The 12,923-nt window shown below is 37.3% G+C and overlaps 1 protein-coding gene and 1 long non-coding RNA gene across 7 annotated transcripts in view; both read left to right on the top strand.

The window, feature by feature from the left end:
• Nucleotides 1-8,317, top strand: part of LOC144014173 (sodium/potassium-transporting ATPase subunit alpha-1) — a 34,575-nt gene extending 26,258 nt beyond the window's left edge. For both annotated transcript variants that reach the window (XM_077513769.1, XM_077513768.1), the window contains exons 15-23: nucleotides 843-993; nucleotides 1,073-1,241; nucleotides 3,308-3,462; nucleotides 3,535-3,658; nucleotides 4,844-4,989; nucleotides 5,064-5,194; nucleotides 6,218-6,319; nucleotides 6,418-6,509; nucleotides 7,952-8,317. In XM_077513769.1, coding sequence (XP_077369895.1) covers nucleotides 843-993; nucleotides 1,073-1,241; nucleotides 3,308-3,462; nucleotides 3,535-3,658; nucleotides 4,844-4,989; nucleotides 5,064-5,194; nucleotides 6,218-6,319; nucleotides 6,418-6,509; nucleotides 7,952-7,980 — 1,099 coding nt within the window. In that variant the 3' untranslated portion in view covers nucleotides 7,981-8,317. The remainder of the gene's footprint in view (nucleotides 1-842; nucleotides 994-1,072; nucleotides 1,242-3,307; nucleotides 3,463-3,534; nucleotides 3,659-4,843; nucleotides 4,990-5,063; nucleotides 5,195-6,217; nucleotides 6,320-6,417; nucleotides 6,510-7,951) is intronic.
• Nucleotides 8,318-9,249: 932 nt separating this feature from the next.
• Nucleotides 9,250-12,923, top strand: part of LOC144014172 (uncharacterized) — a 50,927-nt gene continuing 47,253 nt past the window's right edge. For all 5 annotated transcript variants that reach the window (XR_013282410.1, XR_013282411.1, XR_013282413.1 and 2 more), the window contains exons 1-3: nucleotides 9,250-9,380; nucleotides 9,889-9,989; nucleotides 10,659-10,703. This is a non-coding gene — a long non-coding RNA (uncharacterized LOC144014172). The remainder of the gene's footprint in view (nucleotides 9,381-9,888; nucleotides 9,990-10,658; nucleotides 10,704-12,923) is intronic.

The raw sequence follows: 12,923 nt of genomic DNA, 5'->3' as shown, positions 1-12,923 counted from the left end.
TACCCCTTTTCTTTTTTTTTTAAATCACTATGAAGTACGAAATAAACACCAATCATCGGTTAATGAACAGCAATCGGGGGGAATGCTTTTGTAATACACTTTAATGCAAAATTAAAATGAATTGGATTAGTGGATTAATTAATTGAATAACTTGAAAGCTTAATAGACTCGAATATTCAATAGTGACAGCACCAAGGTTATTTTATTGAACTAAAACTAACAAAAAAAATAAAAAATAAAAAAATAAAAGTGTCTTTAACGAAATAAAATAAAAACCAAAATGCTTTTTAAAAAACGAAAACTAACTGAAACTACACTTTTTGTTTAAAACACTAACTAAACTAACTATAATTATAGCAAAAATGTCCTTTTGTTTTTGTTTGGTAATTAATTGAATGCATGAGCCTATGGTGATGATTGTAAATGTGATGTGAAGTGGACTTTTTTTTTTTTTTTTTTTTTTTTTTTTTTTTTTTTTTTTTTTTTTACATGAAAAGTGTGTCACACAGAAGTGATGTCATCTAGCAGCAGCAAATTGAAAAGCACCTTTTTTTTTTTTTTTTAAATATTGCGCACAAGTAATACACATTTAAAACATAAAAAACTAAAACTAATACTGAAACTAACTAAAACTAAGCATTTATTAAATAACTAAAACTAATCACAACTAACAGAACCACCCTGAAAACTAATTAAAATTAATTTAAAAAGCAAAACTCAAAACGAAATCAAAACTGCCTAAAATGAAAAATTCCAAAACTATAATAACCCTCGACAGCACTAAGTTACATGCAAATCCAGTTGTAGCACTTGGAGCTAACGTGACCTCAATTTTGCTGCAGGGATGCTAAAGCCTGTGTGGTCCACGGTGGAGACTTAAAGGACTTGACCACGGATCAGCTTGACGACATCCTCAAGTACCACACGGAGATCGTCTTTGCCAGAACCTCCCCTCAACAGAAACTCATCATCGTGGAGGGCTGCCAGCGACAGGTTGGAAATTCCGCCGTATGCCGAGCAACCCCCTTCTCACAACATTTGCTGACACGCTCCTGAAATCTTCGCCATGCAGGGAGCCATCGTGGCCGTGACTGGCGACGGCGTCAACGACTCCCCGGCGCTGAAGAAGGCCGACATCGGCGTCGCCATGGGGATCGCCGGATCGGACGTCTCCAAGCAGGCGGCCGACATGATCCTGCTGGATGACAACTTTGCTTCCATCGTGACGGGAGTTGAAGAAGGTAAACAAGGCGTTCGAACATGACATGACATGACATTCCATTTGGATGATTTCTTCTTCTGAACCAAAGTTGTTTTCGTGAACTAAAACTAACAAAAAAAACTAAAACTAACATTCAAAAAACAATTTCGTTAACGAAATCAAATAAGAAACAAAAATGCTTTGAAAAAAAAATTAAAACTAACTGAAACTACATTTTATGTTTACAAAACTAACTAACTAGACTAAGTGCAATTTCTGGAGAAATTGCGTGGGAATGCTGAAAGCTGAATGCCAATAGCTCAATGCTTATGAAGTAAATTGAAAGATAAATTATGTGAAAATTTTTAATTGAAGTTGAAAGATTCATGAATAAAAAGAACTGAGCAGTATCACAGAGCCGATAATGATGATCAGTTGTATGTATGGAAGTGGGCGTGGAAAGTGGGACTTATAAAAAGTTCAATGTCTGTCCCATTGAAAATGAATGGGGAAAAGTTTAGATTTAACGTCAAATTGTGCGAGTACTGTAAGTAACGTGGAATCAGACAATATATACCCCGGAATGCGTGAATTTTTGAAGTAAGTTGAAATTTGAACGGTGTAAATCGGAAGTATTATGTGGGAATTGTTTTTCTGCAAAGAAGTGAGGAGAATAAAAATCTGAATAACATATGTGGTATGCTTTCAGCATTCCCACAATTATAGCAAAAGTGTCCTTCATTTTTGTCTTTGGTAATTAATTGAATGCATGAGCCTTTGGGGATGATTTTAAATGTGTTTTTAAGTCGATTTATTTGAATATTAACTGAAATAAGGATGTTTGAAAGTGTTCTATGTCACCTCACTAGTCTGAACATGACATTCTGATTAATATGACATTTTTGGAATATTAGTTATGAAGCAAAATGCAGCTGTTTTGATCCATCTCAGGGGGGCAGCCATTTTGCCACTTGCCTGTCGACTAAGATGACATCACAATTGCTCAGGGCTCACGGCCAACCACAGCTCACCTGTTCTCTTAAGTTGCATTGTGATTGGTCGTTATGTGAGCTAGGGCTGGGCGATATATTAAAAAATATCGATCGCGATATTGGCCCATGCAATATGCATATCGCAAAGTCGTGCAATAATTTTCATGTGGAATTTTTTGCTTTTACCTGAAGTTGACCAATCAGACACAAACTTAAATGTGCATCACCATCCAATAGTTGAACATCTAGGGTAATTACAATTAATTAACTAGGAACACATTGAAGTTACTTATTTTACCACATGAAAAAAACGTTATTCTTTCATTTGACAATAAAAATGTTATTTTTTTAGGTACATGTTAAATATTGGAATAATATCGATATCGCAATATTCAACAACTACATTGCATGTTTTTCCAATATCACGCAGCCTTAATGTGAGCAACTGAGCAACTGTGCAAGTGGCAAAATGGCCCCCCCTCAAATGGATACAAAACGGCTGCATTTTGCTTCATAACTCATATTCCACAAATGTCATATTCATCAGATGTCGTGTTTAGACTAGTGGGGCTGTATAGAACCTATTGTCAAAAAAAATGCGGGGGGTTGACTTCACCATTTTCACAGAGGCAATCCCGTTCGCTCCTGGCTGTTTTTACTGGATTTGACTGATTTTGCAAGGACCACAGAATATTGTGTTGTATTGCTATAAAAACATGGAACTTACCAAAAGAAAGGTTAAAGTCTCTTCTTTCATCAGGACAAAAAAGTATATTTCTATCTGTTTCCGTTTCCGCATCAATTAGCATAAGCTTATAGCTAAGTTTCATCATTATTCACAAACCTGGTGAAAACATTGACAAAAAGAGCTTGTTGCAACATGGCCCTGGCTGATATCATACTCTGCTGCCACCTGCTGGCCGTTTGTGTAATAACTACCATTTCTTCATCCGTTCTTTGCACTTGAGTCTGCATCAAAGCCTTCTGTATGCTAATAACACATAAAAAAGTGTGTCTTTGGGACACTTAAAACATGAAAAAAAACAACCATTTATACGTTTTTGGGAGCAAATGAGTTAATGAGCAACATCCATGTTTGTATTTGATTGTGCAGGCCGTCTGATCTTTGACAACTTGAAGAAGTCCATCGCTTACACTCTGACCAGCAACATTCCTGAGATCACCCCCTTCCTCCTCTTCATCATCGCCAGCATCCCCCTGCCGCTGGGCACCGTCACCATCCTTTGCATCGACCTGGGAACCGACATGGTGGGTGGGCTGTTTGACGTCGAGTCGTTCTGATGTGCGTTGCTCAATGGAGAGTCGCGTGCTGCCTTTCAGGTTCCTGCCATCTCGCTGGCTTACGAAGCGGCCGAGAGCGACATCATGAAGAGGCAGCCTCGAAACCCCAAAACAGACAAACTGGTCAACGAGAGGCTCATCAGCATCGCCTACGGACAGATTGGTATGTTTTTAAAGCAAGCGCACTCGTTTGAACCAGGGCTCTTTTGTTTCTTTGCTCTATATTTCTGTTGGCTGTGTAATAAGGTCCTCCAAGATAAATAGAAGAGCGACAACATAGACCAGAAATAGGCCAATACTGATGACGGGTCAGAGCCTTTTCCCATAACGAAGCCAGGAATGGCTTCCACCTGTTTGATTGATTGGCCTATGCTATAAGAACAAAAAAATACAACCATGTAATAGGCCGAACAAATTGCTTCACTGTCCTGTTATTTTATGAAAATAAATAATTCAAAGTGTGTTTTCAAAAATAATTGAACTCCACTATTATTCATCTCACAGGTGTCTCATAATTTGCTATACTACATGATTTATGTTTTCAATGTAATTTCATTGTGGATGTATTGATTTGTAGAGTGACAAATGTTTCATTTGTCCTAAGGAGTGTTCATTTCGTTAACAAAAATAATGTCATCAACACACATTATTCACTGGACTAAACCTAAACTAGATAGACTAGACTAAAACCATTAATAAATAATAAGTGGGACTAAATCACTATGCATTTTCATCGACGAATGAAGACGAAAATGTACTTCACTTCATAAAAAGTGGACTAAAATCTATGGACATTTTTGTTATTATTTAACATTAATCCAACGGCTATAATGTTCCATTAATAATGTTAATGCGACTGGTAACTAACTGCTAACTTACTAGCTCGTAGCATGGAGCCATAGTAGCCAAGGTAATTGTGTGTCGTTGTTTTTCATCAAAAGAATATGAAAATTTGATGTGAAGTTAGCAAGCATTAGTTAGTGGTTGGATTAATATTATTGTTGGGACGTTATAGCAGTTGGATTAATGTTATGAAGAAATAATTTTTATCTTGTTTTTGTTGATGAACTAAAATGTCCATAGATTTTAGTCCAGTTTTTGTGACGTGAGTCCATTTTAATCTTGCCTTCATTAGTCGGCGAAAATGCATACTGATTTAGTCCCGCTTATTGTTTACAAATTAAGGTTTTAGTCCAGTGAAAAATGTGCATTGAAGAAATTATTTTTTTAGTTTTCGTTGACAAAATGAACACTAGTATTGTGCTTTTCAAGACGCTTGAAAAGGGTTGTGTTTTATATTTTTGTGGAGTATATTTCCCTTGTGTCAATCATGTTGGCTGCTTTGCAGGCATGATCCAGGCCCTTGCAGGCTTTTTCACCTACTTTGTGATCCTGGCTGAGAACGGCTTTCTGCCGCGGACGTTGCTGGGAATCCGCGTGTCCTGGGACAACAAGTACTGCAACGACCTAGAAGACAGTTACGGGCAGCAATGGGTGAATAAAAATCGCACTCGCTCGGCGTCTCGCAACATGTCTTCATTTGACGGCCTATATGTGCGTGTGTGCAGACTTATGAGCAGAGAAAGATCGTGGAGTTCACCTGCCATACGGCTTTCTTCGCCAGCATTGTCATTGTTCAGTGGGCCGATCTGATCATCTGCAAGACCAGGAGGAACTCTGTCTTCCAGCAGGGCATGAGGTCAGCCGGAATTTTTTTTTTTTTTTTTTTACTTTTCAAAATCATCTCATGGGCTGGATTAAACCCCTTAGCGGGCCTGATCCGGCCCGCAGGCCTTATATTTGACCCTGCCCTAGAGAGTGATTGTTTTCAGTTATTTCTTCCAAAGGGTGTGCAACCAAATATTGAGTTGCGGGTGCCAACAATTTTATCCAGCCCAGTTTTTGCATTTTATGTAAAATTGTGTCAATTTCAGCTTTTTTCTTCAGTTTTTTTGTGTTTTTCGAATGCATATCAAATACAGAAACACACTGATTCCAGAAACATTTGTAATGTAACAATTTCTGGCAGAAATTGTGTATTTTGTGGAAAAATTCCAGGGGTGCCAATAATTTTGTCCATGACTGTATATCTCTCCCAGTGATAATTTCGTCGACAAAATCTCCGTCGTAATTTTCATCACGAACAAAAAAAATTTTCAGACAAAAATGAAACGAAAATTAAAATAGCTAGCTCCCCAATGCGCCGATACCTGCTAGTGAGCTGGCTAGCTCACTAGCACAAGGGGCTAAAGCCAAACTATGGCTGGGTTTTTACTTTCTGGACCTGGATTTGCCATCTCTGTCTGTTTTCCGTTTGGCAGCAGTTAGTTGCATCAAAGCCTTCTGTATGCTCTAGCATAAAAAAACAAAAAACAAAACAAAAAAAACGTGTAAATACGTCTTTGGAACGCTTAAAACATTTAAAATAAAACGGATTTATACGTTTTTGGGAGTAAATGAGTTAAATGTCTTAAACTAAAGTTCTGAATATGTGTTATTTTCTGTATAAAATTTGAAATGTACGCTGAAAATATGGACTGAACTGTCAATTTAGTCAACTAAAATTGCTCTTTTTTTTTTTTTTTTTGTCGATTAAAACTAAAATACAATCAGATGACTAAATGATGACTAAAACTTGAATTCATTTTAGTCAAAAGACTAAAAGTAATTTTAAATTTCTTGACCAAATGAACACTGTATCTCTTCTTTGACAACTTTCCAGGAACAAGATCTTGATTTTCGGGCTGTTTGAGGAGACCGCTCTGGCCGCCTTCCTCTCGTACTGCCCCGGCATGGACGTGGCCCTCCGAATGTACCCTCTCAAGTGAGCTGGATGCCGAAAGGTCACGCGACTGTCCTGCCTGGCAAGCTCAAACATCTAATTTCCTTGTGCATGTGTTTTTGTTTTTTGTTTTTCCCCAGGGTCAACTGGTGGTTCTGCGCCTTCCCATACTCTCTACTCATCTTCATCTATGATGAAATTCGTAAACTGATCCTCAGACGCAGCCCAGGAGGTGAGATCGCGAAACCGTGCTTTGATTCTCTTGTGTTGCCACGTCCCTCTGCTCTCCTACCTTCCTGTGTTACGAGGTCATGTTGAGGAAACTCTTCACCTGAGCTTTAAACATCCTCCTCGATGAACAGAGGACTGGATAGCCGATAGGCCAAGACTAAGGTGGTTTTAGTTAACTAAAACTAACAAGAAAAAAACTAACTTAAAAAAAAAAAAATGAAATAAAATAAAAATTTTTTTTTTTTTTTTTTTTAATGAAAACTAACTGAAACGATATTTTATGTACTGTCTATAACTGTAGCAAAAATTAGTGTTGTTCTGATACCGATACTGGTATCGGCAGAGGTGCCGATACTGCATTAAAACAGTGCTATCGGTGACTACTCACAAGTAACATGCCGATACCATTAATTCCAAAGCTAATGTAGGATTTTTGATGCAGCATCTTGTCTTGCTCATGCATACGTCCTCAAATACACTGTAAACATTTTTCTGTTTTTTGTTTTTTTTTGTTTTTGAGTGATTCCTAAAGTGTACATCGTCATACTGCGAGCCTTTTATTGTTTTACTATTGCTGATTATAGCTTTTTTTTTTTTTACTTTTTTTTTTTTTACTTGGTCTGAGAAAATATTCTAATATTTTGAGATAGGATATTTGAGTTTTCTTAAGCTGTAAGCCATAATCAGCAATATTAAAATACTAAAAGGTTTGCAATATTTCAGTTGATTTGTAATGAATCCAGAATGTACAGTATGGCATGTTTGCTTATTTAATTGCATTACAGAAAATAATGGACTTTATAACAATATAAAAATTTTCTGAGACAGTCCTGGAAGTAAATAAAACTAATACAAACTAACAGAACCACCCTAAAAAATAATTAAAACAAACTCAATTTAAAAAAACAAAACTCAAAACTAACTCAAATTTAAAATTCCAAAACTATAATAACCCTGGCTAAGATTTTTGAGGTCGCGAGGCAGCCATATTGCTCCTTCCAAGAAACGTTTCTCGCCATATATTTACAGTATCGAAATTGGAGAACATTAGAGACAGTACTTAATAGAAACGGCATGATTGATGGTGTTTTGAATTTATTAAACATAAAAAAAGAGGACTTCAGACATTTTACAACTAGCCTTAAATACATTTACATTTGTTAATTTTATTTTTATTTATTTTCTTACTTGTTAAAAAATAGTGACCACGCCGCCTCTGACCTTCCACTAACTGCCTCCGAGCTGTATACGTCTCATGTGTACGACTGTACGTATAGCGTATAGTTTATACCGTCGTCTGCTCGCGAGATGGGAGTCGCAAGATGGCCGCCGTGTGACTTCAACGGCTTGCACTGGCGCGTACGGGCTATATCGGCTATCCGGTCCTATATAGAGGTCAGTGATTGGCTGCACGCACTTAGTTTCTCTGCTCCGTGTTTGCAGGTTGGGTGGAACAAGAGACCTACTATTGAAGACCCGTCAATCAGCCTGTCTGTTCCCGTTTTCTTCTCCTCCACAATCCCAATGTTGCATGAATATTGTCTTGCTGCTCGGAATCAAATTTTAACCTCTGTGGGAAAAACAAAATAGCCCATCGGAACGGGTTTTTATATTAGTGAATGCTTGATACTACTATAGAGATACCAAGATGGAACGTGCTGATGATAATATAATGATAAACGCTAATAATGACATGAACACTGAACATTGACTTTGACTATGCGTGCCTTGTTTCTGAAACAGGACCAATTTTATACATGTTTTTAACAGTTATAAATGTTCAATAAAATGCGCTTGAGTCAGGTCCTACATGTTTCCTGTTTTTATTGAGTATTTTTTGTGTGTGTGACATGTTCATGCTTAGCTGTTATAACGGATTGATTTTCTGACTGCAAATAAAATAGTTTTGATTGTTCATTTATTTTTTTTATTTTTTTATTTTTTTAAATGACACATGACCGCCAAGTTAACCTCACTTTTGGGGCCCATTATATCAAATAACTAATTGATTGTTTTTTGACACATTTAAATATTGAATTGACAGCACTCATTTGTTGGACTGACCTTTATTTCATAATGCTGCAAAAGTGCAATTTATTACATGAACGTGACAAAAAATAAAATTACAAATAAAAAATAGTAATAAATGTTTCACCAATCAATGAATGAAATGGTAGGTGGGGTCAGTGATGTGACTGGTGGAACTGTAAAGTGCATACTGAATTTTCCCGAGAGTTTATCATTAAATCAATTTCATTTGTGGCCAACTTATTATTATAGAGCTCTATTTCCTAATTTCCGATCCCAAACACATGAGCTATTCCGAATAATTTCACTCTACATAAGAGTACCGGTAGTTGGACCGGTCGCTCCGTTATGCTGCCTTCATGTGGTATCGTAAATACCACTTGTCGAGTAGAAAATTGCACACGAACGCCCCCTCATGTCGTATTTTCTACTGGAGAACTGGGAATTTATTTTGATACCTGAGTTTCCGAGTTGAGTGAACTTTTCAAGCTTCAATATGGCGACGGGCGCACAAGGATTTGTGAATGGCAAGAAATATTCGCACTTATAAGAGCGTTAACGTCCGCTAGCACAGCAGGCTGTTTTAGAATCTACACAATTACGTTAGCATACGCAATTCTGCTATAACAACAAAATCGCATGAACAGAACTCGGTGGGAATTAGGAGTTTCCGAGTGGTAACGTCCATTTTTCCCATAGCACGTGAAGGCAGGGAAAGCTGATCACGCAGAACGTCACGTGTTATGGAAGTAATGACGCACGTACGTACGCCATCTTGAGGAAGTCCCACACGTGCAACCGTTACAGACACGTTTTCCAAAAGAAGTGTGAGAAATGTAAACTGGTAAGGAGTCTATAAGCTGACTTGTTTAAAATGAAAGAAACTTATTTGACTGCTGTGCATGTTATGTTAGCTACGTAGCTTTCACTTTTCACTTTCGTTTGACTTTCAGAGCACTACTACTATTAATATGGTCACCATTAATGTGTTTGTGGGAGTACTTTGCAGTGGTGTTTGTTGAACACTTTTGTTTTTAATACACTGCAATATTTTATATTGGTTACGCTTCATACTTAAGGCGAATTAGTGCAGTTGAAGTGGAACTATTACAAACCAACATTATATAGACCCTTTCAGTGTGACGTCACGTTGAAGTGCGCCCCTTGTGGTGGAGGACAGGGCGTCAATTCTAGTGAATTAGAAAACAATCAGTCTGACTGTGACCTAGAAAATCGGTCAAACAGTTGATAAATTTGCAAGCAATGCTATGGCGAACTTATGTGTGGCCGACGGATGCTCGAATGGCTCAAAGAGAGATGAGATCGTTCTTTCTCTGCTGATTCTAAACCAGGCGGAAGACAGTGTGGAGTGAAAGACGAACACGGTGGCTAGTGCAATACTACTTTGCACCCATAAAAAGTGCAAGGGTATGCTCAGATCATTTTATATCAGGTAATTGTTCCTCTTTTTCATATACTGTGGGTCACAACATAAACCCCTGATTGTAACTTCCAGGCAGATGTGATGAATGTGCCATATTATCTTTAGTGAAACAATGATTCATACTTTTTTTTTTTTTTTTTTTTTTTTCTGCACAAGTATTCAAGTAATTTTGAACAAAAAGTTAACGATTTAACATGATCACAATTAACACTTTAACCCAGGCTTGATCTCTGCTGAGGAATGTGTTGTAAACGTGCGCTCTGTTTGTTAGCAGCTAGCAAGCTAAGATAGCGTGAAGACTTTGATATACAGCAAGACGACGAGTATATCCGGATACAAACGATTTAATGAATGACAATTTACACCATGAAAGTAGTGATCGACGTACTGTCTCAAGCAAAAACAACATACCTTAAGCTTCCACTTCCAGTTTTCCCTCCAAGAAACTCCATTTTTTTTGTAGTTAGCGGCTCCAAATGGCTGGTTTCAATGAGTCGCAGTAATGTAGTGACCTACTCGGGACGTTTTTTTGTGACACTTGACATATTTCCCACCTTTTAACGAAAACGCTCAGCGAAAATCAATTGACAGTCAATCAAAAACATGATTGTTATGGCACAATTGTTGTATCATCTTCCAATTCCTTTCTTGACAATGACCTGTTTGCCCTTTTTACAGGCTGCTTCTGACGAAGACATTTCATTCCCAACATGAATTGAAGAGGTGAGTTAATCATTAGTAGTGCTACTCTCATGTTGTTGTTGAAGTTTGTCAAAGTAGAAATGTTCAACGCAATGAAAGTGTGCGTGTGCAAGGCAAGCAGACAACTTGAGTGCCCTCAAAACAAACTGTAATTGGCCCACAAGCGAATGTTGACAGCTGTCGCTCATCCCAGAGAAACGTTTGGCCTCGTTTGGCTTGAACTCAAGTGGCCCGGGAGCTCATTAGGATGTTTTGGATGTGTCGCAGGTCGCAGTGGCCAGCCAGCCTCCTGCTCTCTTCACTTTTAGCTGATATATATACAGTATTGCTTAGGGCTGCACAAAATTGATAAAATATGCGATTAGCAATCTAGTTATTATTGTGATGTGTAACATGTACCAAAAAAAACAAACAAACCCGTTTTTATTATCAAATGAAAGAATTTTTTTTTTCATGTGGCAAATTAAGCAAGCTCAATGTATTTTTACTTAATTAAATGTAAATACCCTAAATAATGTTCAACTATTGTATCGTGATGCCCATTTTAGTTTGCACCTGACTGGTCAAATTCAGGTAAAATCATAAAAATTCTCTATGAAACTTATTGCATGTCTTTGCGATATGCATATTGCATGGGCCAATATAACGATATCGATATTTTTTCGATATACTGCACAGTCCTAGTATTGCTGCACATTCACTGCCTTTGACAAGTATACTTGTCAATTGTATTTTTTAGAGCGGAGATAAATGGGGGCTAATCTGACTATGCTCCACAGTAAATATCAAACTTGGAAACAACTTTACTGATGCCCAACCACCGGTAGATGACATCATTGCCCCATTTTATACGAAATAAACACAGTTTCAGAGTGCATAGGAGAAATGGCTGTATTTTGGCAAACCTACATTTTTCTACTGCCAATTATAAAAGAACGGGACGGGACAAAATGTAGGGAGTCTATTCTGTTATTTGGTAGATTCGGTTTATATATAATTATTGAATGTAATATTACATGGGTATTAAAAAAATTTAAATTTTCTCAAATGGCTGGCAGTGAATGAGTTAAAGGGATACTTCACTTATTTATCCCATTATAGCAATAAAAAGTTCATATTATGTCTATAATTAATTTGATACTTTAATTATATTTCACGTACAATTAGTACCTTTCAAACCACATTTTGCAACTTGCTGTCGACTGAAAATGACATCACAAGGGCTCAGGTAACCAATCACAGCTCAGCTGTTTCCTAGGTTTGGTCATGTGACATTCACAAGCTGAGCTGTGATTGGTTACCTGAAACCTTGTGATGTCATTTTCAGTCGACAGCAAGTTGAAAAATGTGTTTTGAAAGGTACTAATCGTACATGAAAAATAATGAAAATATCAAATTTATTATAGGCAAAATATTCATGTTTGACTGCCAAAAATGGCTAAATATGTCAAGTATCCCTTTAATTCTCCTCTAGCTAGGAAAAAACAAACAAAAGAACCCAAACGACAACAAAAATACACTTGTCAAGTTGACCATGTTTGGTATTCAGAACATTTTTGCAAATAAATCCTCTTAATAACAATATTTGCAGTTTAAATTTGCCACTTTTGTGGTTAGTAGATTATATAATAGATGTTTCAGTGACCAGATGATCACATGGCAGCTTTCCAAAGAGATCGCTTCCGTGTGTTGAGTGTGCAAGAAGAGATGTGAGATGTGGCAAGAGACAGACAGTTCCTGGCCAAGAAGTCGAGTTCCCAATGCTGAATGAGGCAAGCTTACTTACCAAACTTCAATGAGTTCGCCTCAGCCCATTTTAAAGATGTGGACGATAGGAGTGTGATATATCGATATCGCGATAAATCGTGATACTTTGTCTACCGATAGATTATCGATACGCCTAAGCAAGTATCGCGATATTTGTAGTGAATATACAGCCACTAGAACAGCGGCTCCATTTTTCATGACTTATTGAGCAATTACTTGGCGGGCCACTAGGGGGAGCTAATCATAAGAGTGGTGGGGAAATGTACACAAGTCTCAGGCGAAGAAGACTCATCAGCTTACGTTGACTTTGGAAGACATTTATCTGTCCAGCAACTAACTCAGTTTTGCACACGTTTTCATGAAAAAATGTGTATATCTTCAATTTTAACATTTTAAAACATATTTGATGTTTTGACTTTTTTGAAGCACACAATTTATGAGGAATATTAATATTGATTTCATTGGATTTCATAT

The sequence above is a fragment of the Festucalex cinctus genome, chromosome 2 (genome assembly GCF_051991245.1).
Source record: "Festucalex cinctus isolate MCC-2025b chromosome 2, RoL_Fcin_1.0, whole genome shotgun sequence".
Taxonomy (NCBI): domain Eukaryota; kingdom Metazoa; phylum Chordata; class Actinopteri; order Syngnathiformes; family Syngnathidae; genus Festucalex; species Festucalex cinctus.
The sequence above is the reverse complement of the archived record's forward strand: the minus strand, read 5'-3'. Positions and strand labels throughout refer to the sequence as shown.